This window comes from Anticarsia gemmatalis, chromosome 17 (assembly GCF_050436995.1).
Source record: "Anticarsia gemmatalis isolate Benzon Research Colony breed Stoneville strain chromosome 17, ilAntGemm2 primary, whole genome shotgun sequence".
Taxonomy (NCBI): Eukaryota; Metazoa; Arthropoda; class Insecta; order Lepidoptera; family Erebidae; genus Anticarsia; species Anticarsia gemmatalis.
In genome coordinates, this window is record NC_134761.1 from 2344071 (window position 1) to 2366680 (window position 22610).

The 22610-nt window shown below is 36.8% G+C and overlaps 2 protein-coding genes across 3 annotated transcripts; both read left to right on the forward strand.

Annotated features, from left to right (window-relative positions):
• Window positions 1-411: 411 nt before the first annotated feature.
• LOC142980054 (phospholipid phosphatase 1-like) lies at window positions 412-15726 on the forward strand. 2 transcript variants are annotated; one of them, XM_076125333.1, is made up of 7 exons: window positions 412-598; window positions 679-778; window positions 4438-4592; window positions 4994-5187; window positions 11685-11799; window positions 12136-12309; window positions 13201-15726. In XM_076125333.1, the coding sequence occupies exons 2-7, from the start codon at window positions 727-729 to the stop codon at window positions 13306-13308; spliced, it is 798 nt and encodes a 265-aa protein (XP_075981448.1). In that variant the 5' UTR covers window positions 412-598; window positions 679-726; the 3' UTR covers window positions 13309-15726. The 2 variants fall into 2 exon arrangements, with proteins under 2 accessions (XP_075981448.1, XP_075981447.1); XM_076125332.1 differs by having other exon boundaries at window positions 412-778.
• Window positions 15727-17570: 1844 nt separating this feature from the next.
• Window positions 17571-22599, forward strand: LOC142979694 (ionotropic receptor 75a-like). Its single transcript, XM_076124768.1, has 10 exons — window positions 17571-17672; window positions 18031-18190; window positions 18542-18734; window positions 19138-19307; window positions 19663-19892; window positions 20278-20374; window positions 20730-20908; window positions 21220-21324; window positions 21744-21910; window positions 22272-22599. Exons 1-10 carry the CDS (start codon window positions 17586-17588, stop codon window positions 22471-22473), a joined length of 1590 nt encoding a protein of 529 aa, XP_075980883.1. The 5' UTR covers window positions 17571-17585; the 3' UTR covers window positions 22474-22599.
• Window positions 22600-22610: the final 11 nt, after the last annotated feature.

Below are 22610 nucleotides of genomic sequence, written 5' to 3' on the forward strand. Positions count from 1 at the left end.
TATTGGTCAGCAATGGAGAGGAACTTCAAATAAAAATAAACTGAATACTATCATAATAATAATGTACCAGAATTAATAGTTATTTTTATTTTAGCGCCATCTAGTTGCTAGTCAGGGTATCATAGAACACATAAAACATCGAGATTGTCAAAGCGGTCTTCGTAAACGCACTGGATACGTCAAAATCTCAATTCTAAAAAAAACAATCGTTCGGAAACCACATACACCATATTCGTTACTTAAATGTTACTTACGGTAATTTTATTGCACTTCAAGTAATAAGTTTAACTAACAGCATTATTACCCCATATTTTTATTTAAATTAACGTTTATTTTTTGGCGCTACTGTTTTTATAAACTTAAAAGCTAGATATAGTTTCTGGGCAGTTGTTTCAAGTGTCAAGTTTTCCATTAATTTCCCCGCAATTCAATAATATTGAAAATAGCGTGGAATACGCACGATTGTTATGTTGCGCAGTGTCGCACGTCATATTATATGAAAATATGTGATACAAACACTTGACCGTGTAATTTATGAATACCTGTAATTTACGAACAAAGTTTAGATTTAAAGTTACAGTAGTTTGAACTTTACCCGGTAATATCAATGACACAAAAAATATTGCGGTAATTACTCGGCGAAAACTAGTCTGACTCACGATTTAACTGTTATTCTAGTAATTAAGTGTCCAGTGAAGCCTGTTGTGGAATTAAAACGTATATAATATGATGGATAAAGTTAAATATGTCTGGTCAAAAACTAACCGGTGGCATAGAGGTTTGTATTTTTTTTCCATTGTTTTTTTTTATTTTCTTTTTCTTTTGAAAACGAATTGTTTTTGTTAGAATCGGCCTATGGAAGCAGTTATTTTTCTGATGTCGAGTGAAGTAACTAAATGTTTATAGTCAGATTGTTTGTTTATCTTGCCCAATATTGTGGTTGTAATTTTTTTCGAAAATAATCATAATTAAAGACCGAATAAAAGTTGAATACATAGGATGTTTAAAGTAAAATGTATGTTGATGTTATGTAAATTTTCCAGTTTTTACAATAACCTTTTGAAAGCATGAATATCTTTATACACCTATACCTATTTATATTTACATAATTTATTTATGGCAATTTATCATAAATGTAAATAGTACATTCATGTGAATTTGTATAACAATATGTAGTAAAAACAAATACAATAAGATTAAATTACTTTCAGTGATTTAAGTACCTACATAAATATGAAACATTCACAGTTTTTACTGCATGCATCATGTTTATCTATATAACTATATAAAGATTTTGTTTAATGAAAATTATCATACCTATACCTACCTAGTTCACTTTATTGTGGGCTGTACTAATAGCACCTCTGATTTTTGTTTTAGCTATAGAAAGCATTATGAAATAGTTTTATCAAATTGATATTTATCAGTTCTACCTCCTAGTTTACCTTCCCTCCTCTTTATGGAACATGGCAATATGTTTGCCAATATTGTTTAATCACTTTGGCACATCTTTAAAAAATTGGTTGTAGCACATATTTTGCCAATGCTCACAAGAGGGTTTAAGTGTACCTACCTAATAATTATTCTTTTTAATTTTTAATAAATGTAGATAAATCTGTTTTATCTATAAAACTTGGTGATCATTTATACACCTGTCGAAATACAATAAAATCAACATCATCATGATCATTAATTTGGTCTAAAATGATGTCATTATGAATAATTTTCATTTTTTTCAAATCATATTTAATTTAATATATATGTTATTATGATCAAAATGTGACTTCCTTAGTTGGGAAAAACCACGTTTCTATAACGCAATGGTTAGATGACCATAGGAAAATGCATGCTTTACCTTGCGTTAGGTAATTTAGACTGCCTGTGTGGTCAGGGAAGTACCTATATATTATATTTATGATTACTGATAACAATGTCTCAGGTTCCCTTTTATTTTTAGGCAGTACTATTATTTTGTATTAATCACTTCTGATCTTCTCCTGAATTAGGAAGTTAGGTATTGAGTCCACTATGCTAGCCAAGTGCAGGTTAAGGATTTTGCATCTATATCCTTCTGGTTTTTGATTAATTTATATTTTTACTGTAGCTTGGAATCTGATATTGTGCTCGATATATGGTATTGAGCTTCTCCTATCACTTACAACTAATATGATTAAAGGCGAAATCTGGGTCTTTATCATGCACCTTCAAGTATAACAGGTGACATAATGTGTATATGGTATGTATGTACATATATTATGTACATAATGTCACCTAGTGTAAATTTGGTCTTATTTACATTACACCTGTTACATAAATATTTATTATTATGTACAATCAGTGTTGATAACATTGTAGAGATAGTGAAGTCTCCTTTTATGCATATCATTATTAGATAAATAATAACATATTCTGTTTGTATGTTGTACACCAGTAAGCTGTAATCTTAATCTGATAAGTAGAACAAAAATTTGCTGGTATAGGAAGGGATTTAAGTTTCTGACTCATAATTTAATGTAATCCATACCAATATTATAAATGTGATGCACTTTTTGGATCGAAATCGAACCAAACTGCTTGTCTTAAAATTTTGTATGATTTCATCAAACACTGGGCGTTGTGTGAAAACTGCACCCGCCAAAGCTGACTATAAGCAGCGAGAACGATAGTGTTTGTGGTGCACTTGGTAGTGTATGCAAGTGCTACGGAGTGGTCACGGGGTCGTATCCTGGGTCGGGCCAAAAAGTCGTTTCCGAGTTTTTTCTGTAAATAATTTCTCAGAGATTGCCCGGAGTTAGGAAGTTGAAGTTAAAGACCTCCGTGCGACGGAGAGCACATAAAGCGGTTCTGCGCCTGACCTCTCACTGGTGCTGTCGGATATCCGTCCCACCGGGCTATGAGAGAAATAAAGAGTGTACCTGTGTACTGTACACGCAGTTGTACATTATAAACCTAGTCCTGCAAAGTTGGCTGGTTTCAATGAAACTGGCCGTCCTATCTGAATGTGAGTCATTAGGACTTCATAAGCTGTCATTGCGCAAACAGAACTAGTGAAACCGCCGGTCCCGCGCCTGATCTCTTGCTGGTCGTGTCGGATATATGTCCCTCCAAATAGGCTATGAGAGTGAGGGAATAGATTGTGTAAGTACCTGTTTTTTGGTAGCCGAATTACGGCTAGGTTATAATGGGTTTAATCTCATTTAATCTTGATGTACGATAAAAGTATTTTTGCTTATCTTGTCTGGTAGGTCTATTTTGCCTTGTGTTTAAATTTGACTTTCAATAGTAGTCTATTTACGGAAGAATAACTAACAATTATAATAGTCATAACAGAATAAAGGTCAGGTCTCATTAACATAATGTCGGGACCTAATAAATGCATAACGAAGTAGTCACGATTGCATCAAGTGATCTTCACACGGCCATGTTTTTTACAAAAACTTTAATTTCTTCTAGTCAAAGCATACTTCCAGAAAATATAGATACCTACTTTGTACTATAAATGAAACCCTATCAACGCTCATCAAGTTTGTAGAATCAGTGAGAAATTATCGTCGGAAAAAGGGGAGACCTTCGCTCAGCAGCGGGAAACTACTGGGGATTAAAATGAGATGTAGATTCTTAAGATCTTGCTAAAATTTCGTGAGGCCTTTTTGATACCCTTAAAACAGGGGTTCCCAACCTTTTCTTAGTCCGGGACCACTTTTATATTATTCTTGTTAGCAGAGACCACTATGTAAGTATATTAAAAATAAAGTGTAATAAACAACCTGAAAATATTAAATTTTAAAATCATTCGCATTCCACTGCCTTAAATAGAATAGTGTGATGGCTGTCCATTTCATAAAGTGGCTTCATCGGAGTCAAGAGACCATACGATAGAATAGAAATGAATTTGCATGTGTAATTTCTGTGGAACAACATTTTTTTGCTTACAAGCTACTATATCATAGTAGTCATTGATAGGATGACTGCATAAATGTTGATATGAGTCAACGGTTAATGACATCAGATATCAAGATATGAGATAAGGTCATGTCATTTAGACGATAAATTTCGCACCTTTGTACATACGAGTACATAGGTACCTTAGGTACATAAAACATGCTAGCTTCTGCCCGCGACTTCGACCGCAATAAAAGATTACCCGGGGTAAAAAGTCCTATTTGTTAATCCAGGTTTTAAGCTATCAGTGTACTGAATTTCTACAAAATCTTCTGTGGTCTTTTGGTGACAGAGTAGCAAACATGGATCCATCATCAGAAACTTTCGCATTTATAATTTGACTAGGATGTTATTCATTGCAAATAGGTATTTGAATCCTGGACTTTATGGCCGTAACCCGTACTTGTTAGTACTGAACAACTGTAAAAAATCGTGCTATTAGAGGTAAAACTGCGTAAATCAGGCCCAAATTGATTTTTTTCTTCTCTTTTCCAGGTTTTTTGATATTTCTCTTGGTAGAGCTGAGGGTGTTGCCGGGAGGTCAGCTCGGCTTCACTTGTAATGACCCGGCACTGTCATACCCATTCACTGGAGACACCATCAGCTGGAAACTGCTGCTGGCTACCACTATCCTCTTGCCTTTGGCTTTTGTGAGTATAGAATACGATCTTTTTACCGGTCTTGGTTGAAACTTGAGATACGCACTAAAGTGCGACAACTTAGTAAAGAGCCTTGGCATGCTGTATTAATCAAGATTATATAAAAATTATGTTTATTTCCAAAAAGTAGTATTTGTACCAAACATGGTACCATCACCTGCTTGGCAAGTCAGTCAGCTAGCCGCAAACCTTGTGTTACAAGGCTCTTATGGTGGTATTTTACCTAACGATTGTTTATGGTTTCAGTCTATACGTAACGTAATAAACGTAACTAAACTTTCGTGGTGAAATAATATACAATATAATATCTTATTGATTAATAGGCTCTGTAGGCTGCTCTAATTATTTGTGAATCTTCTCATATACTAACTAAACCAAAATATTCATTTCAGATGTTAATAGTGGAAAGGAATTACAGTAACAAATCAGTGAATTCAAAGCAGCAAGCGCTATGCTGGTACAAAGAGTACCTGTTCGGGATCCTCATCAATCTCGTCATAGTACAGACCTTAAAGCTCATAGTCGGGTCTCCTAGACCCCATTTCTTCGATACGTGTGACCCTAAAGAAGCCAAGACATGCCAGGGGTAAGAAAATGCCAAATTATTGTTATAATTTTATTATGACCTGCGCAACTTCGCTTGCGTCACATAAGAGAGAATGGGTCAAAATATTCCCCGTTTTTGCAACATTTTTTTCTGATACTTGCTCCTATTGGTCGTGGTCCTATTGGTCGATGATATATAGTCTATAGCCTTCCTCGATAAATGGGCTTTTTAACACTGAAAGAATTTTTAAAATCGGACCAGTACTTCCTGAGATTAGCGTGTTCAAACAAACAAACAAACAAACTCTTCAGCTTTTTAAAAAACCTGCATTATTCTTCGAACAAAATAATCATACTCAAAGCAATATAACTATTGAGAAAAACCATCAAATGTAGATTCTAACTCGTCCAGTACTTCTCACTTGCTTTTCTTTGACATTCGAAAATCATAGCAACTAAATCATCGTATCCATAAGTAGTGGCTGCTAAAAATAATCCTGTTTGACTCACGATCTTCTGGAATTCCTTCATATTATCCTCAGTCACGCAACCGTCTAAAATAAACGTGAAAAGCCTGACGAAGTTCCCCAATCTGTGTGTTACAGCTTCATATATCGAAGAGCGAGGTTTTATTTCTTTATAATAAAGATCTGTATAAAGATACTTCTTACGATTTATGCCCTGCGACAGCAGTATATTAAACATCGCTTCTTTATTATCCCTAAAGATACTCTCAAGCAGTTTGTCAGTTTCCAATTTTTGATCCAATATCGCTAAAGCGTTATCAAGGCCTTCGAAAAACATGACGTTTAATATAAAATCTAATATTTCTATTTGTCTTTCCTTTTCGGCTTTCAATACATCGCATATGTACTCTATAGCGAAATATTCTGCATATGTCCTGTGTATGAAGATGGGAATATTGTTAGCCACGCTGTATATAAGACCAGTTTTCTCGCTTCCTTTCCTTATAGCCTTTACCGTTTCTTTAATCTCTTTTATTTCCTTCCTGTCGAATATAGCATGGCCTTTTTTCTGAAAAATAGCGTACACCGCTAACTTTTTGTGCATGGCAATAAAATCTGAGCGTTCTTTTTGATACGTCATAATAATATCTGGAATGTAGATGTCCATTTTGTTTTTCTCTTGAAAACGTATCTTCTTCAACTTGGTCTCCAAAAACCTTTCATATGTCGTGTAGGTATTGATATCCAGATCCCAGTTATGATTGGTTCTGCTAACGTCCTTTATTTCATTAAGAAAGTAACGTGCCATCAAATACAAATGTAGGGGCACTCCATCAAACACTTCTTTATTATTTTCACTTATTGCTACAAAACCAAAGAAGAGATCTGTTGTTAAGTCTAGTTTATGACTTTTTTCCATTGACGTGTAATTAGTTTCATCTCTTAAATAATCTATAAAACTACAATAAACTTTGAGAAGCATTAAATTCTGTCTCTTTATCGCTTTGTTCGCATCTATTAGTCCTAACATATAATTTACAAATTGATTTAAATTATGAAGTTGTGCGCGATTAAGCTCTTTCAATTTAAATTTGTTTCGCCAAAACTTATCCAAATATATCCTCCTTTCTGTGAAATCTAGCGGCTGTAAATGACACGACGAACCGAAATGACGTTGTAGTAATGCTTTGATTCTATTGTATGACCTGCTTGCTATCCACATTTTGTGCTTTCTTGGGTAGTTTCTCACACAATTAAGAAACGATAGGACTTCATGAGCGTAATGTGGACAAATCTCGTCGAAACCGTCGAAAAGAAATATAATATTACCCCTGTTGTAAAATAGCAGGAATAGTTTCAACTCAAACGTAGTCTGTTCGTCTCCCGCTGAGCCCTCTAGATACACTTCACCATTAATTTCATTCAAACGAATAATTACATTCTTGCTTTCTTTCTTAGTTACAATTTGACATATTAACTTCAAAGTTTCTAAAGTATCAATAGGGGTCTTGTGTTTTTGCCATTTACTGAAATTTCTTGAGTAATCCAATAAGTTTATTCGTACTATCCATACGTTTCTGTACAGTTCTTTAGTTTTCACTGCCAGGTGTGTTAGTAAGGTTGATTTGCCCATACCTGGTTTGGCTGTTAATAATACGATACGGTTTTTAACATCAAGTAATGTTCGCAATACATTTCCTTGATCATTTTGGCCTTCGATCTTAGTCCCGCTAACTCTTCTATCAATGTACAAATTCTTTATTTTTTCATATTTTGAATCACTGAGTGTATCAGCTATAACAATGCGTTCATTGTTAATGATCTTGTTAAGTAATGCTCCTTCGATAATTTCACTTGATTCGTCATTCAGCATTAAGTCTAAACTTACTTCTTGTCCCTGAAATGTTATTAGGGTATTTTTCATAATAAGTTTCCGTGATTCCAGATCCAGATGAACTAAACTGTGTTTTAAATCATTTATAGTTGTGTTTATTTTAGGAAAATATTGTTTTATAATTTCATAAAACGCTTTCTCTGTTACAACAACTATATTCTTGTTGTTAACAGACTCAGCGAATTTTTCTAGTCTTCTGTTCAAAGTTCGTATATTTTGTAAATCATTGCACACTATGACGTAGATATCATCATTGTTCGTACTCTTCAACTCCGCGTTTAAGGCATTGAATTCATTAGTTAACATTTTGAAAACATAGTGCAGGTCAATGACCGCGTATTTCTTTGTTTCAAAACATTGGATTACTTTAATAACAGTTAACATTGTGTCTTCTGTAAGTATAATACAATTTGCGATATTGTCTTCAGACTCAAAGAGAGCTTTAGTACTCTCACTAAACTTACAATCTACAGTCTTCAGTTTATTTAAATACATGGAACTAGTGATACTGGTCAATGGATTATCTATTATGTTATTTACTGCCTGTTCATACAAATCGCATTGTTTCGTAAAAAACGGTACTTCATTCGCTAACAACCACCATTTTTGTATTTGATCGTGAAATTTTACAAATATCGCATCGGTTTTGATTCGAAAATCTTGTGTGTAGATACTTTGATGATCCTCTATTTCCATTTTCAATATTTTCTCGACGCCGCTCTCGTCTTCTTGGTCCGTGTAAAACATAAGATTGTTTAGAAATGTTCTCGCTAATCCTTGGTCAACGCAATCAAAAGAGAGTATGGGAAAGTTTTTGATTTTAACATCAAATCTGTATTCATGCAAATTTTCGATCCTACTTTCCAATTTATAATATAAGTTCCTGGCGTACTCTTTAAGTAAGTTGGGATTATCAGTAAACTTGAGTAACTTAGTATCATCATCGTACACTAATAAATTGCCGACAGCGCTGCCCAAACCGCCATTGAGTTGAAATAGTCCTTCTTCCACGGAATCATCTATTTGTACAATAGTATTAGGTTTCGATTTGTCTATCAATTCAACTACAGAAGACGCTAAATGGTTCAGTCTCCGTTCTTTTTTGTTAGGACTGCCTCTAAGTTTAAGATCTATGTTACCAAAAGTATTAGGAACTTTGAATTCTAATGACTGTAGTATATTTGTGGCAGCTAATTCGATAGCTGCGTTAACCTCGGCTTGGGGCAGAGATATGTTTTCTAATTGTTGTTTATAACTTTCAAACATGTTACCTACTAATTTGAATTTGTAATTCTTGTATGCAACGATGTGTCCAATTACATCTGCCAGCGTATGTTTAGTTGGACAAGAAATGAATAGTGATAAGCGATCTTGAGCAGCGTGTTCTTCGACTTCCCGTCTCTTAATTACTTCTTGATACAATTTATGTTTAAACGTTGCGAGAAGTTCGTCTGTAGTTTGAAAGAAATCATGTCGAAATGTACAAGTCCTATGTTCTTCAGGTTGTATGTCTGACACACGGAGTACCTTGTGTGCTAATATAACATGGTATCGAGCTACATACACATCTTCCATCATCATCGTATCGACCTCGTCTTTAAGATACTTCACAAAGCGCTCAGCTAACGTTGCGATCTCTTTTTTCATAAATATTCTATGTAGGAAATGTACGTCTTCATCAGTGTAAACTGGTTTAACTCCCGCCTTACCTGTAGCTATCAGACTGTTCAAACTATTGGCGTAACAAGTTTCGAGTAAATTACCATTCTCTTCACCTCTCTCAGTAGTGTAGATAACGAATACACAATCAATATTATGAAAGTCCTCATTAAATATTTTGTCTTTGTTGCTGGAATTGAATTTTTGTTTTATTATCAAGAAGCTTTCAAAGTATTTGAGTAGATTGGCTCTGTTGTTCAGTGTTAATACAGTGCTGTTTTCTCTATGCTTGGCTTGTATGAAGACAGCGATGGGTCGACTGTAACCTTTTACTTTCGCTTTGAAGCAGACGTCGTCGAGGGCCCCGACATCGTCCATATTTGATGCCAGGTAGATGTCTTCAATATTGTCATCATGTATCGCTCGGAATAGTATTAAGCTGATGAGTTTTGTCTCATACAAGTGACCGCGAATCCCTGATGTTCCTTCCCGTCTGCTGTACATCTTGTGACTTGTTACTTCGTTAGCAGTAAAAAATGTTTACGATATTATCGTAGTACTCATCTGGAAACAATATAAAATTACAAATTATAAATAAATAAATATTATTGACCTACTCACACTCGGTCATTTGGTTCCAAACTAAGCAGAGCTTGTACTATGGTAACCAGTCATCTGATAAACATACTTATATACTTCTAAATACAAACTTATATAGATATACTAGCGGACCTGACAGACGTTGTCCTGTCTAATAAATTAAAAATTAATTAAAAAAACATTGTCCAGCGAAAAAAAATTGTGAATCTAAACCATTCTCAGATCCCCTTGAACACACACAAAAAATTTTATCAAAATCAGTCCAGTCGTTTAAGAGAAATTCAGTGACATACACACTTACAGAAGAATTTTATATATAAAGATAAACAACCAGGCCTAGACCGGGTATTCGTGCTCATCACACAAATATTTGTCCCGGGTGGGATTCGAACCTACCACACGCGGCACTACGGTTATTGCGGCGAGGTGACCACGTTAACTACTGCGCTAAACATGCAGTTAAATATTAATTACTAGTAGACTGGCTGGACTTTATCCGGGTAAAGTATAATATTATCCCGTCAATTCCAATCCCGTGGGAATTTCGATCCCATCCATTCTTTCATACAAATCTTGTACTCCAATGTATGTCCAATATACTTCCGTTGCTCAAAAGTTATGCACACATAGGTACATTTCGGAGATTCATCTTATTTATATACATAATCTAGAATTTTATATAAAGGCTTTCACTAAGCTGCTGGATTTTAGTCCCTTCATACGATATAAGCTTTTTGCCTTACTTCGCCTTTTCGCTATTCTTGTTTGTTACCTAGTTAATTCAACTTAATTATAACCTAACAAATGTTATTTCGCATTCAGTATATTAGTAAACATTGGTATAACTTACTGAGGTAACATTCCACGTAAAAAACAATTTCCTCAATCCATAAGATGGTTTTGTTTTAATTATTAATTTACACAGAATTATGGCAAAATGTAATACCTTTATATACAAAGCACAGCAGAAACTTACTAATAAACTGTACTACAATGATAATTGTATGAGTGTACTCATGTATTGCACGGTAATTCCCGGCCGCTATCTGCGCATGCGCATCTGTTCGGCATTCCTCGGCCATTTTCAGTTAAACTCGGCAACGATTACTACTATCGTGTTTCCGATTCACGCATTATTACATTTTTCTATTTTGTTAATGTTTTTAATACAAATGTATATTTTTATTGGTTTATATTTTTCTCTGTGTTGTTGGATTGTACGTTATATGGAAATATTTTTATTATGTTACTATGGGCCAGTTCCGCAATTCATATCTGAGTCATAGCTTTTAAACTTTCGCGTTGCATGTTAAACATATAATAGGATACAGGAATAACGCGAACACATTGGATTAGTTAAGGTCGAATCCCATTTCATATTTAAGTATGAAATAATGTATCTGTTAAATAAGGCGACAGCAAATGTATGAACACAGCTGCTTCTAAATACTTGTATCTATCAGATAGCTTGTCAGACTACTCAAGCTGGGTTTTAATAAGTATATGCGAAAGTTTGCGTGTTTCAATTGATTGTTTAGTACTAATGTTCAAAACTAATGAACGAGTTTGAACAAATTCACACACGAAAAGTTTTAAACCTAAACTAGCGCATAACCTAAGCCTTACCTAGAATAGATAGTGTGTCTGTGTATTGTACACTTGGTTACTATATACGAAGCCTGTACAGTTGGCCGGTTCAAAGGCAAAATCAAATATGTTTTATTTCATAAACTTTCAACAGGTATTTAACTCTTTGACTTTTAAGGGTTAAAATCGTCGAAGTGTTTCAAGTCTACCACCGTTTCGGAAAAAACTGTTGCCCATGAGAAGAAACAGCAAGATTCTCACGGTTTCAATGAAACTGGCCACTGTGGCCGAATATTTCCTTCTTACTAACATGTTTTCTTATAATTTCAGGTCTGAATACGTACCGAGTTACACGTGTACGAAGGCTCATTGGTTAATGCAGTCGGATAGAAGCTTCCCCTCCGGCCACACGTCCCTTGCCGTCCATACAGGAATATTTTTAGCAGTAAGTACTTTTTATAACATATTGCATGTTTTATACGAGGGGATAGGGTACACTACGGGCTACCATGTAATATTATGGGTTGAAAGTTTTAGTGTAAGCGACTGCCACGCAGAGGTCTCAGGTTCGAACCCCAGTTCAGGCCAAATAGATATTTTAAACTAGGAAGTTGATGTCGTAGACTTCAAAGTCTCAACGAAAAGTAAGCCGTTAGCTTACTAAGCTAAGAGAGTGACGGAATAAACATTGTACCTGTGTATTCTTGAACACTTGCACACACATGAACAGTATCTACTCCCCGTTTGCTGGTTTTAATGAAACTATATTTTTATGTTACAGTACTATCTACACCGTCGAACAAGTTCGCCTCGCACGAAAGGCGTGTTGTCCATCCAGTTTGTGTGTATAGCGGTGGCTGTACTGTGCGGTGTGTCTCGAATGACTGACCACAGACACCACTGGTGGGATGTTCTTGCCGGCGTGGTTATTGCCGCACCGGTGTTGTTCTACACTGTAAGTATCTATCTGTCATTATGTGTACTGTGCGGTGTGTCAGAATGACTGACCACAGACACCACTGGTGGGATGTTCTTGCCGGCGTGGTTATTGCCGCACCGGTGTTGTTCTACACTGTAAGTATCTATCTGTCATTATGTGTACTGTGCGGTGTGTCAGAATGACTGACCACAGACACCACTGGTGGGATGTTCTTGCCGGCGTGGTTATTGCCGCACCGGTGTTGTTCTACACTGTAAGTATCTATCTGTCATTATGTGTACTGTGCGGTGTGTCAGAATGACTGACCACAGACACCACTGGTGGGATGTTCTTGCCGGCGTGGTTATTGCCGCACCGGTGTTGTTCTACACTGTAAGTATCTATCTGTCATTATGTGTACTGTGCGGTGTGTCAGAATGACTGACCACAGACACCACTGGTGGGATGTTCTTGCCGGCGTGGTTATTGCCGCACCGGTGTTGTTCTACACTGTAAGTATCTATCTGTCATTATGTGTACTGTGCGGTGTGTCAGAATGACTGACCACAGACACCACTGGTGGGATGTTCTTGCCGGCGTGGTTATTGCCGCACCGGTGTTGTTCTACACTGTAAGTATCTATCTGTCATTATGTGTACTGTGCGGTGTGTCAGAATGACTGACCACAGACACCACTGGTGGGATGTTCTTGCCGGCGTGGTTATTGCCGCACCGGTGTTGTTCTACACTGTAAGTATCTATCTGTCATTATGTGTACTGTACCGTGTGTCAGAATGACTGTTTGGATACTATAAACAACATCATACACCGTTGGCCGGTTTCAATGAAATTGGCCGCCGTAGCCGGATAACGGCTAGGAGGACATTATTAGTTTCTCTTGAATATTATCACTTTTTTTGTTTCCAGATTAATTCACTCTGCGGTAACTTCGAGTGCTCCAACACAGACGTGGAAGAATCAAAGGAGTGCGCGGAAACTTCAGATAACGCCTTACTTAACGCCAAAGAAACGTAACTAATTATATTATAATTAATATAACATACGACCAATAAAACATATACCTGCCTCAATTTATAACAATATGTGAATTGATTACTCCCGGCTGAATGTAGAAACGTCAAACAACTTACTAGTTACTCTTAAGGAAGGATTTTTAAAGTTCCAATGCAAAAGAGATCATAAATCTAACAACACCTATTATACAATTTGGAATGAAGGGCTTCATTATAAACAATTATTATTTACAAAGTTGAGTATAGCAAAGACTGACACATTACCATAAACAACGAAAACGATATTACGTAGTTGTTTGTTATCACAATTCTATCCGTTATAAAATGTCGGTCGGATAAGAAAAAAGTCGTAAACAAACCTTCCTTCAGTGCTTGACGACATTTCGTTCTCACGTACCGTAGAAGGCCCTCTACCTCTGTGATCAAGATAGTAGTGTTGTGGGTGTCCCAAGTTCGATTCCTAGGTCGGATGGTCTTTTTCTAATTGATATCAGAATATTGTCTAATATATACGAGCATATATTGGAGCAGCTCTTAAAATTGGATGATATTTCTGCATTCGGCTACCTTTCATAGTTAATTTAAATATTACAAATGCGAAAGTCTGTCTGATACACTTAAACACCTGATCTGCTAAACTAATTTCGATCATATTGTAATATCGAGATAATTATTACTGGGTATTTATACATACGCTGCGTTTATCAAAAATGTATTTTTTTACCGAAATAACACGAAAACTACTATTCTATACAATACAAAATTTAAATATCTATCTTCATCAAAATCGGTTTAGTTTGTCTGTGAAAGCGTAACAGACAGACTTTCGCGCTTGTAATATTATATGCCCTTCATTACTATGCTAATAAGTATAAGCAAAATAACCTAAGTACTGCTGTGATTTGAATAACTTGTATTTTAATATAGCGGTGACATTGTCTAGTGGTTAAAATGTTTGACGTATTAAAGTAATTTACTCGGTGAACAGAAAATTGGGTATTTGACAACAGTCAAATCAGTTACTCTTTATGAAATGTCAAAAACACATTTTAGTACAGGAATACGGTGTAGTGACGTCACTATATCGGATTTCTATACAAAAATGTGTTTTGACGTTTGTTAAATAGTAGCTTATTTGACTGTTAGTAAAATACCGTATTATAAACGCTTTATAAAATAAATAGTTCATGCCATATGAACAGAATATACGGTTTCTTATAATTTGATCTTTTAGAGTTTTCTTCTCAAAGCTACGCGTCCATTGCGTCGGAATCGCAGCGTACAGACCGTAAGGATTTTTTGCTTTGCATAAATTTCTATGGTATTACGTGGCAAGAATCGGTATATCTGCGCCATAGAAATTAATTTAAAAGCAAGCGGACGCCCACTCGGTCCTATACAGAAGTGGTCTGTTGCGGACACCCACGCGGGCACACGTCGTGGGGGCTCCCCGCGCCTACCCGCCGGTGCCCGCTTCCGTGCTACAAAGGCTCGCGCAGGGCACTCGCGGTGTCTGTCAGCGTCTTGAACTATTAACACTCCGTAATAATCTTGTCTCCGCGAAGGACACCGTTGCGGTCTCACGGATACGGATACGTCCGCATGCGTATACACGTGTGCACGTACGTGTTTAAGCAACGGGTGCCGCGGTCGCGGGCGTCCGTTTAAAGTATTCTCGCCTTAGGGTCCATGCGCTCTAATTCCGACGCAGTTGACGCGCTACTGAAGAGATACCGCTAGGAAGGGAATTCGCTTAAAATCACTATTTTGTAGCTGTAAGAGTAAATGACGCTTTCACTAGTACCGGAAAGATTATGTGGTAGTTAAAGTTATGTATGAAAAATAGTTTTACATTGAGCTAACTAATATTTAACCGGGAGTGGTGAAAACGTATTTTTTTTTATTTATTTTATTTATTCGCATACCATTTAATGGTCGCTAGTATTATTTTGTGATTTTAATTTATTTATTTTTTATTGTGTGACAATAAAACATACTGACTATAAGGATTTCTGCTTAAACGTCGCGCAGTTGACAACCGGTGAGCGACATAGCATAATTTTACGTTTTCGCTCGCTCGCTTAGAAACCGCGCAGTAATTAAGCTTGCCCAAATACAGTCCAAATATTCTGTAGTATAAAGGCCAGTTTCACAGATTGTTAATAAGTGTCAGATAACCTATTTGTTAGATAAAATTGCAGAATTATAAAAACGGTTGTCAAAACTATACCTGGTAAGTTATCTGATACTTAACCAGAACTTTTAACACTGAGCTTCATATTCTAATTTTATTTAAAAACTATCCTTTAGTAATACCATGTAAAGTACACTCACGCCAAATGATTGTAAATTAAAAGATTTAATCATTTATTTTGTATCGCAACTGTACCTAATAAAAGTGGTTTATTTTTACATTAAATTAATTGTTTTATTTAGAATCCTGTAAAAGTAATTGCCATCATTTGCTCATCAAGAGGTTCAATTCCCGAGTCGTTCAACCAAAGTGGCCAAACTTTACAGCCACCTTTACACACACTATCGCACGTTCTTAGGAGCGTACAGGATTACGCGCGGGAAAGCAGCGTGGTCTTCGCTCGCGATTTTCTTTGCGGGCTTGACAGACGAGCGCGGCGCGTCTGTCCTTTGCCCTTACACGCGTGATTGTTGTTTCATGCGGGATAGAGTGTGTTTGTAAAGGGAGCTAATGTCAAAGTGTTTCAAGCCACCAGGAGATTTTGACATCAACCGAGACCGACTTATGATGTGCTATCCACAGCACTTAGACTTTTAGCTCAAATAAACAAACAGCCATCCATTTAGCCTTTAAGGTTGATTTTATGGCAAACCGGAGTTCATTTGTTACACGATATAACTAGCAATATAAAAGTGTTTTAACTTCTACCTTACGTAAAAGTCTGAATATTTAGAACATATTTTAAGCAACTTATAAACAAACAAAAACTGTCAAATCTTTATTCCTCAATACCTATTAACTATTGAACTTCAAGAAACACAAAACCTAAACACTAAAACGGTAAATTACAGCTAATTAATGTTTCGAACTCAGTCACAAATTATAATTATAGGCAACAAACTAGTTATTATCGCAGACAGTTTCGGCCGCCGAATGCAAGCTGCATTAATTTTGAATTAGTAGTGATGGACACAGGCTGTGTTAAACAAGGCATTCGGCTTCCGTCTTTCTGTTAAACTTTCAAATAGTATAGTTTAGACAATTATCTACAAATTAGGATTTGAGTGAACGTAAATTATCGATGGGTCGATGAGTAAGTAGTAAATATTGCGGGAGAGACTTGGAGTGGGACTACAAGGATGACTGATGTAAAAGGGAGGAGGCATAAGTATGGCAAGGGAGCGAAAGTTGCGTTTAAAATCGGAAAATAAAATAAAGAAAGTAAATCATGTTTGTATTTGATAACGTGGCGTAAATTACATATGCATCGCGTTCCGTTGTGATATCAGATATCCAAAACGTTGTAAAGAAAAGCATATAGCGTTAGCACAAATCCGTAAAGAATTAGATAACAAAAATAAGTTACGGGGTATGGTACAGATGAAAGTTGGCTGGACCTATTTACACATTCATTCGGCCGAAATCCGAAGCCAAAAGTTTTTTTCAATCACTAGCATTTGACAACATTGACATTACAAATTCATGTCCTAATTTTGTTTGGAAATCGTTATAACTGATTTAATATCATTCTGCACTTACTCCCTAAAGTTCTACGTTACAAAAATGAATTTCCGTTTGTTGGTTTTGATATTTATCGTGATAAATAGTAAGGTGTGCGCTAGGGATTACATTTGGACCCATTATATCAAAAGCTTCGTACAGAATGAAGGAAAACCAACAATTTTGATTATTGATGGATTGTGTTGGAATAAAAGTATGTATTTATCCAGCTTTATTTAATCTTTGAGAATGATTTTTCTTTTAATATATACTTAGGTATATTTATATAAAGCTCTTTGCATAATTTTACATTTATAAGGTATTATACTAAACTATGGCTATTAACAAAACAACAATTATTTATAATAATACAAAACATATTATAGAAAAACAAACAATAAATAAAATTAAAATAATCATACAGAGCGTAGTAGAATTCGTCCACATCGCTTTCAACCGGAAACGTTCGGGTTTTTTATTTTAAATTATGTAGGTACTTACCTATTATATTACTGGCTATTTCAGGTATAAAAGTGAAGTTAGCAAACCAAATATCAAGCATTGGAGGCAGATTGTCGACATCAATGGATAACAAGTCCAAATATCAATTTCATAATTTACTTTATCTTTTAGATCTTGAGTGTCCGGAAAGTGAAGGAATCATCAACGAGGTAGGTATACGCAAAACGCATTTTGGTAAAAGTTATTGTAGGTAGAATGCCGGTCCTAAATGTTTTTGTTCAGCGGTTGCCAGTCAACTACAATAAAATTGTGCAGGTAGTAGTGAATTCGATTCGTATAATATTTGTGTGACAGGCAAATACCGTCTCCGGATTTTTATTAACCAGTGTGAAAGTGTTCGTATGTTTGATAAGTCTTGTAAGTTGCCTCTTTTGGAACACCTTTGGCTCTAAAAACACAGCTGGTTGAGTTCCTTAATCTCTACCGACCAATGTGTGGACATGACATATTTGTATTTAAATGTATGAGACTTAACAAACATACAAAAAAATAGTTTTTATTTTGAAGGCATCATCCAAGAATCTCTTCCGTTCGCCGTATCGCTGGCTTGTCATGACGCATTCTACTCAAGATACTATCACGGCTAGCTTCTACAACAGTTCTATATTGGCTGATAGTGACTTGGTAGTCGCTGCTAGGCAGGATGACTTTGTTAATATGGTGGAACGTAAGTAAACTTTTGATGTAGATACCTACGTACAAAAAATATTGGTTAACTTACTCTAAACTTAGAAACGTATTTAACTTATACTTTGTAAATTATTTTATATGCATGGCAATGAAGGGCTAAGAGTGAAAACAAAAACATTAGATTAGTCATAAAGCAAAAAAGTTCTGTAAATTATGAAAATCAAAGTGAGGCTTCATAAGGGGTGTCCCTTCTAAAGATTCGTTTGGAGGAAACATTCGTACTAAAGATTATTAATATATACGTAGTGAATGCAATAGTTGTTTTCTATCAAAAGCATTTTATAAAGCACCAAAGACATGAACTAACATTTTTACCTTTTCTGTAAAGTCCACAAAGCATCATCAAACGGGCCCATACAGTCTACTCCCCGAGGGTACTACAACGGCAGCCTGATGGACGTCAGACCTCATAGAGAGCTGTACCGAAGACGCCGTGATGTGATGGGACACACCATCACCATGTCCAATGTGATACAAGATAGTAATACCACGCGGTACCATCTGCCAAGGGAAGATGGGATGTAAGTAGATAATTTTTACTGCTTTCTGTTGAATACCTTAAGTATCAACTATGGTTTGTCATAAGTGAAATTCTCCGTTAGTAGCTCCGCCGATATTCGGCTTCGATGGTTAGTTTTAATGAGACCGGGCTTGTCCATAGCGTCCATGTCAGTCTCAGTATAATACCGACCGGCGGTTTTATGTGCTCTCCGAAGCACGGATGTTGGCTTCAACTTCCTAACTTCAGGAAATCACTCAAAATGTCGTGAGGGACCAAACTTAGGATTAACTTATTGGTCCAACCAGGGAGTCAAATGACCTTTGAGCGGCGGTCGTATAAACTACCAACCGTGCCAGAGGCACTCTCTCTACCTTCACAACTAAAACTTATGTATACTTCCTTCATTTCATTTTTTTTTTCAGGGAACCAGAAAACGACTCTATTCCCAAAATCTGCTGGATGAATGTCCGTCTAGCGTTCCAGATGCTCAACGCGACACCTGGATATATCTTCAGCTACAGATGGGGATATAAAGTCAATGGGAATTGGTCTGGGATGATCGATGACCTGTACACAGGACGAGCGGACTTGGGTGAGTGGAATAACAAGTAAAGGAGAACAGAGACAGGTCGAGGCGCTCATGGGAAGGTAAACGGTCATCGGTTTAAACTAGCTATAGCGTGGGACGTGGACATCCCATCAATGGGTGCCGCTGATAAGTTTTCGGTGATTCGGAAAGCAAGTTAACCGGTCCCGACTTTGTGTCGTTTTCGTCGTCTTACAAAGAGCTGTTTTACCAATTTTGTTCAATCATTCTCAATAGCAGCTTTGAGTTTTTTAAATTACCTGAGGCAATAGCCTTGCCAAATAACAACAATACGTGGGCATAATTCGCACACTTCTGTCTATATCTTGGAATATTGTCTACTCATATCTTTCATTCCCAGGCACAAACTGCGTAGTATCAGATACGGAACGCCTGGACGTGGTTTCCTACACAGACCGCCTGGCTCCCTTCCGCGTTCGCTTCATATTCCGCCAGCCACCGCTCCCGTACGTGGCCAATATATTCTCCATGCCATTCTCGACCAGCGTCTGGGTCGCCATGTCTGTGTGTGTCGCTGTGTCTACTCTCACGTTGTATTTAGCTGCCAAGTGGGAGGGTAGAGATGGAAAGGTAGGAGTATTTTATTGTGAGTAGTATTTTTTAAAGTTCAATGGCTAGTTTGGTTCCATCTACGTTTTTTGGTCAGCTTATAAAGTAGTAATGGTTAGTGGACACACGTATATAGTTCAACATTTTCACATTATTCCCTCAAAGCGAGCGGGTTTAATGTTTAAAAAAATGAAAAATGGTCGTAGACTCCGCATTTTTAGACGTGTATCGAATCAACTTTTAAGTATAATCTTAAAGCGACGGCAATAACATTGTAGGTAGAAATTTGCTCCGACCCCATCTTATTAATAAAGTAGGTGCCATTAATTAGAATATTTTCATGAAGTACCCACATTTGTTTAGTTTTATAACACGTCTGATGTCTAGAGTAGTTATTTCGCTGTAGGTTGCAACAGGACTGGACGGTATTGGAGACGCAATGCTACTTGCGTTCAGTGCGATCGGGCAGCAGGGATGTGTCATGGAACCTAAGAGAGCATCCGGTAATTATAACATACCTATTTGTTTCTGAGATAGCAAGGACATTAATAAATTTCTGATTTAAAGAGTCGCTTTCCCGGACGAATAAATTGTAAATTTAGAGGGCTAAGTGAAGATTGGGATACATAAGTTTGCATGCGCCGTCAGATGTTAGGCTAAGTTAGGTAACCAACAATACTCGTATACCTATGTACTTACTTTAGGTATTGAGTATTATATACGTAGAAGAATCAAACTAATTTGAAAAAAAAAACATTCTTAACAAATGGATGAGAAACAAAAGTATACTTAATCGTTCCGAAACATCCTTCATCTAAATAAACGTGCAATTTCCTTACGGTATGAATGCTATGGTAGGTCGTATGGTGGTGTTCGTGGTATTCACCGCACTGATGGCACTCTACGCGGCGTATTCGGCCAACATCGTGGTGCTGCTTCAGGCGCCGTCAGACTCCATCCGCAGCCTTCCTCAACTCGCCGCCGCCAAGATCACGCTCGCTGCCAACGATGTTGATTATAATCACTTTATATTTGGGGTAAGTACCTTGTCGAACATAGCTTAATCTCAATAAGCGTATAGGTATAAATCAAAGGACTGACATAGTGATCTATCAACGCCCAATCCAAACCACTGGACGGCTCGGGCTGAAATTTGGCATGCACGTAGAGTTTATTACGTAGACATTCGCTAAGAAAGGATTTTGATCAATTCTGCCCCCAAGGGGATAAAATAGGCGAAAAAAGTTTGTATGAAAATTCTGTCCTAAGACACAAAACCACGCCGTCGTAATCACGGGCAAAAGCTAGTTTAAATAATAAACCTTAACTACGGACTTGCTGCTTCCAGCTTTACAAAGACCCAGTAAGAGTTTCAGTGTACAAGAGGGTTGATCCAGAGAAAGGCAGAAAGCAGTTCTACAGCATTAACGAAGGAGTTGAGAGGATCAGAGAGGTTAGTAGTTAAACAGCATTACAAGATTGATAAAGATCGTAGTATCTCGTATGTCATTTAAAACAATAGGAGAAAAAGGTTTACTAAAATTATATTTGTATTCAATCATTCTACGTATGTGATCGTATATGGTTTGTGGTCAGTAGTATCAAAGTTGTTCAAGCCGCCCGACGGCTCTTGACATGGCTTAACAACTGTTATCATAATGAACATTAACCGGTACCGACTTTATACGCGCCCTCCAACCACCCAATAGTGGAAAGCCTGCTCTTAACTTATTCCACGGATTGCTTACCGACCGATGAGTACAGCTATCTATGAACCCTCAGCTTGTACAGAATTAGACGCATATAAAAGTTAGTTACTGAATTACGTAAGGATGGAGGTAGGTACTTATACTTACTTTGTCTTCATTCCAGGGTCTATTCGCCTTCCACTCCATAGTAGAGCCGGTATACCGTCGCATAGAGCAGACGTTCCTGGAGAGTGAGAAGTGTGACCTAATGGAGATTGACTTTATGAACAGCTTCGATACCTTCGTGCCTGTTAGGAAGGACTCGCCTTATCTAGAGCTGTTGAGAGTCGTGTAAGTAATTAACCTTACCATACGTCATCGTCATACCAACAAAAATATGTAAACTTTTGTACTTTTTGTACTGAATATCTATTTAGTTTTATGGCGAAACTGATCAAGGTACCGATACGAGCGATTTTGACTAAAGTTAGCAGAATAGTTCGAGACCCAACATAAGTTACTTTTACACCCGACTTAATTAATATTCTGATCATTAGAAACGTGCAAACTATGTCATAATTAAAAGAATGACAAGAATAGGACAATATGTAAGTGCGAGCGAGAGAGCCCGAATATGGCATTACGTACTTCGCATGTTTGAAATGGCCCAACTATAGTACCAACCAACTTACCCTGAATCATTTTATTACAGTTTCAAACAAATCCGCGAATCCGGCATTCAGTCAGTATTAGCCAAACGTCTTCAAGTGCCTAAACCTCACTGCACGTCTAAAATGTCGTCGTTCAGCAGCGTCGGCCTCAGTGACATGAGACCAGTGCTTATCTTCATGTTGTATGGAGTCCTACTGTCAGTGACCATCGTGGGCGGAGAGATTGTCGTGTTTAAATTGTAAGTTGATTTAATTAGTAATTGGAGTCAGAATTATTCAAGTAGGTACCAAGTTGATGCCAATGTTGGCAATACTGGGTATTAAACATGTTCGGAAAAGAATCGGAGCACGACGTTATGACTGCTTGAAAAGTTACGTCC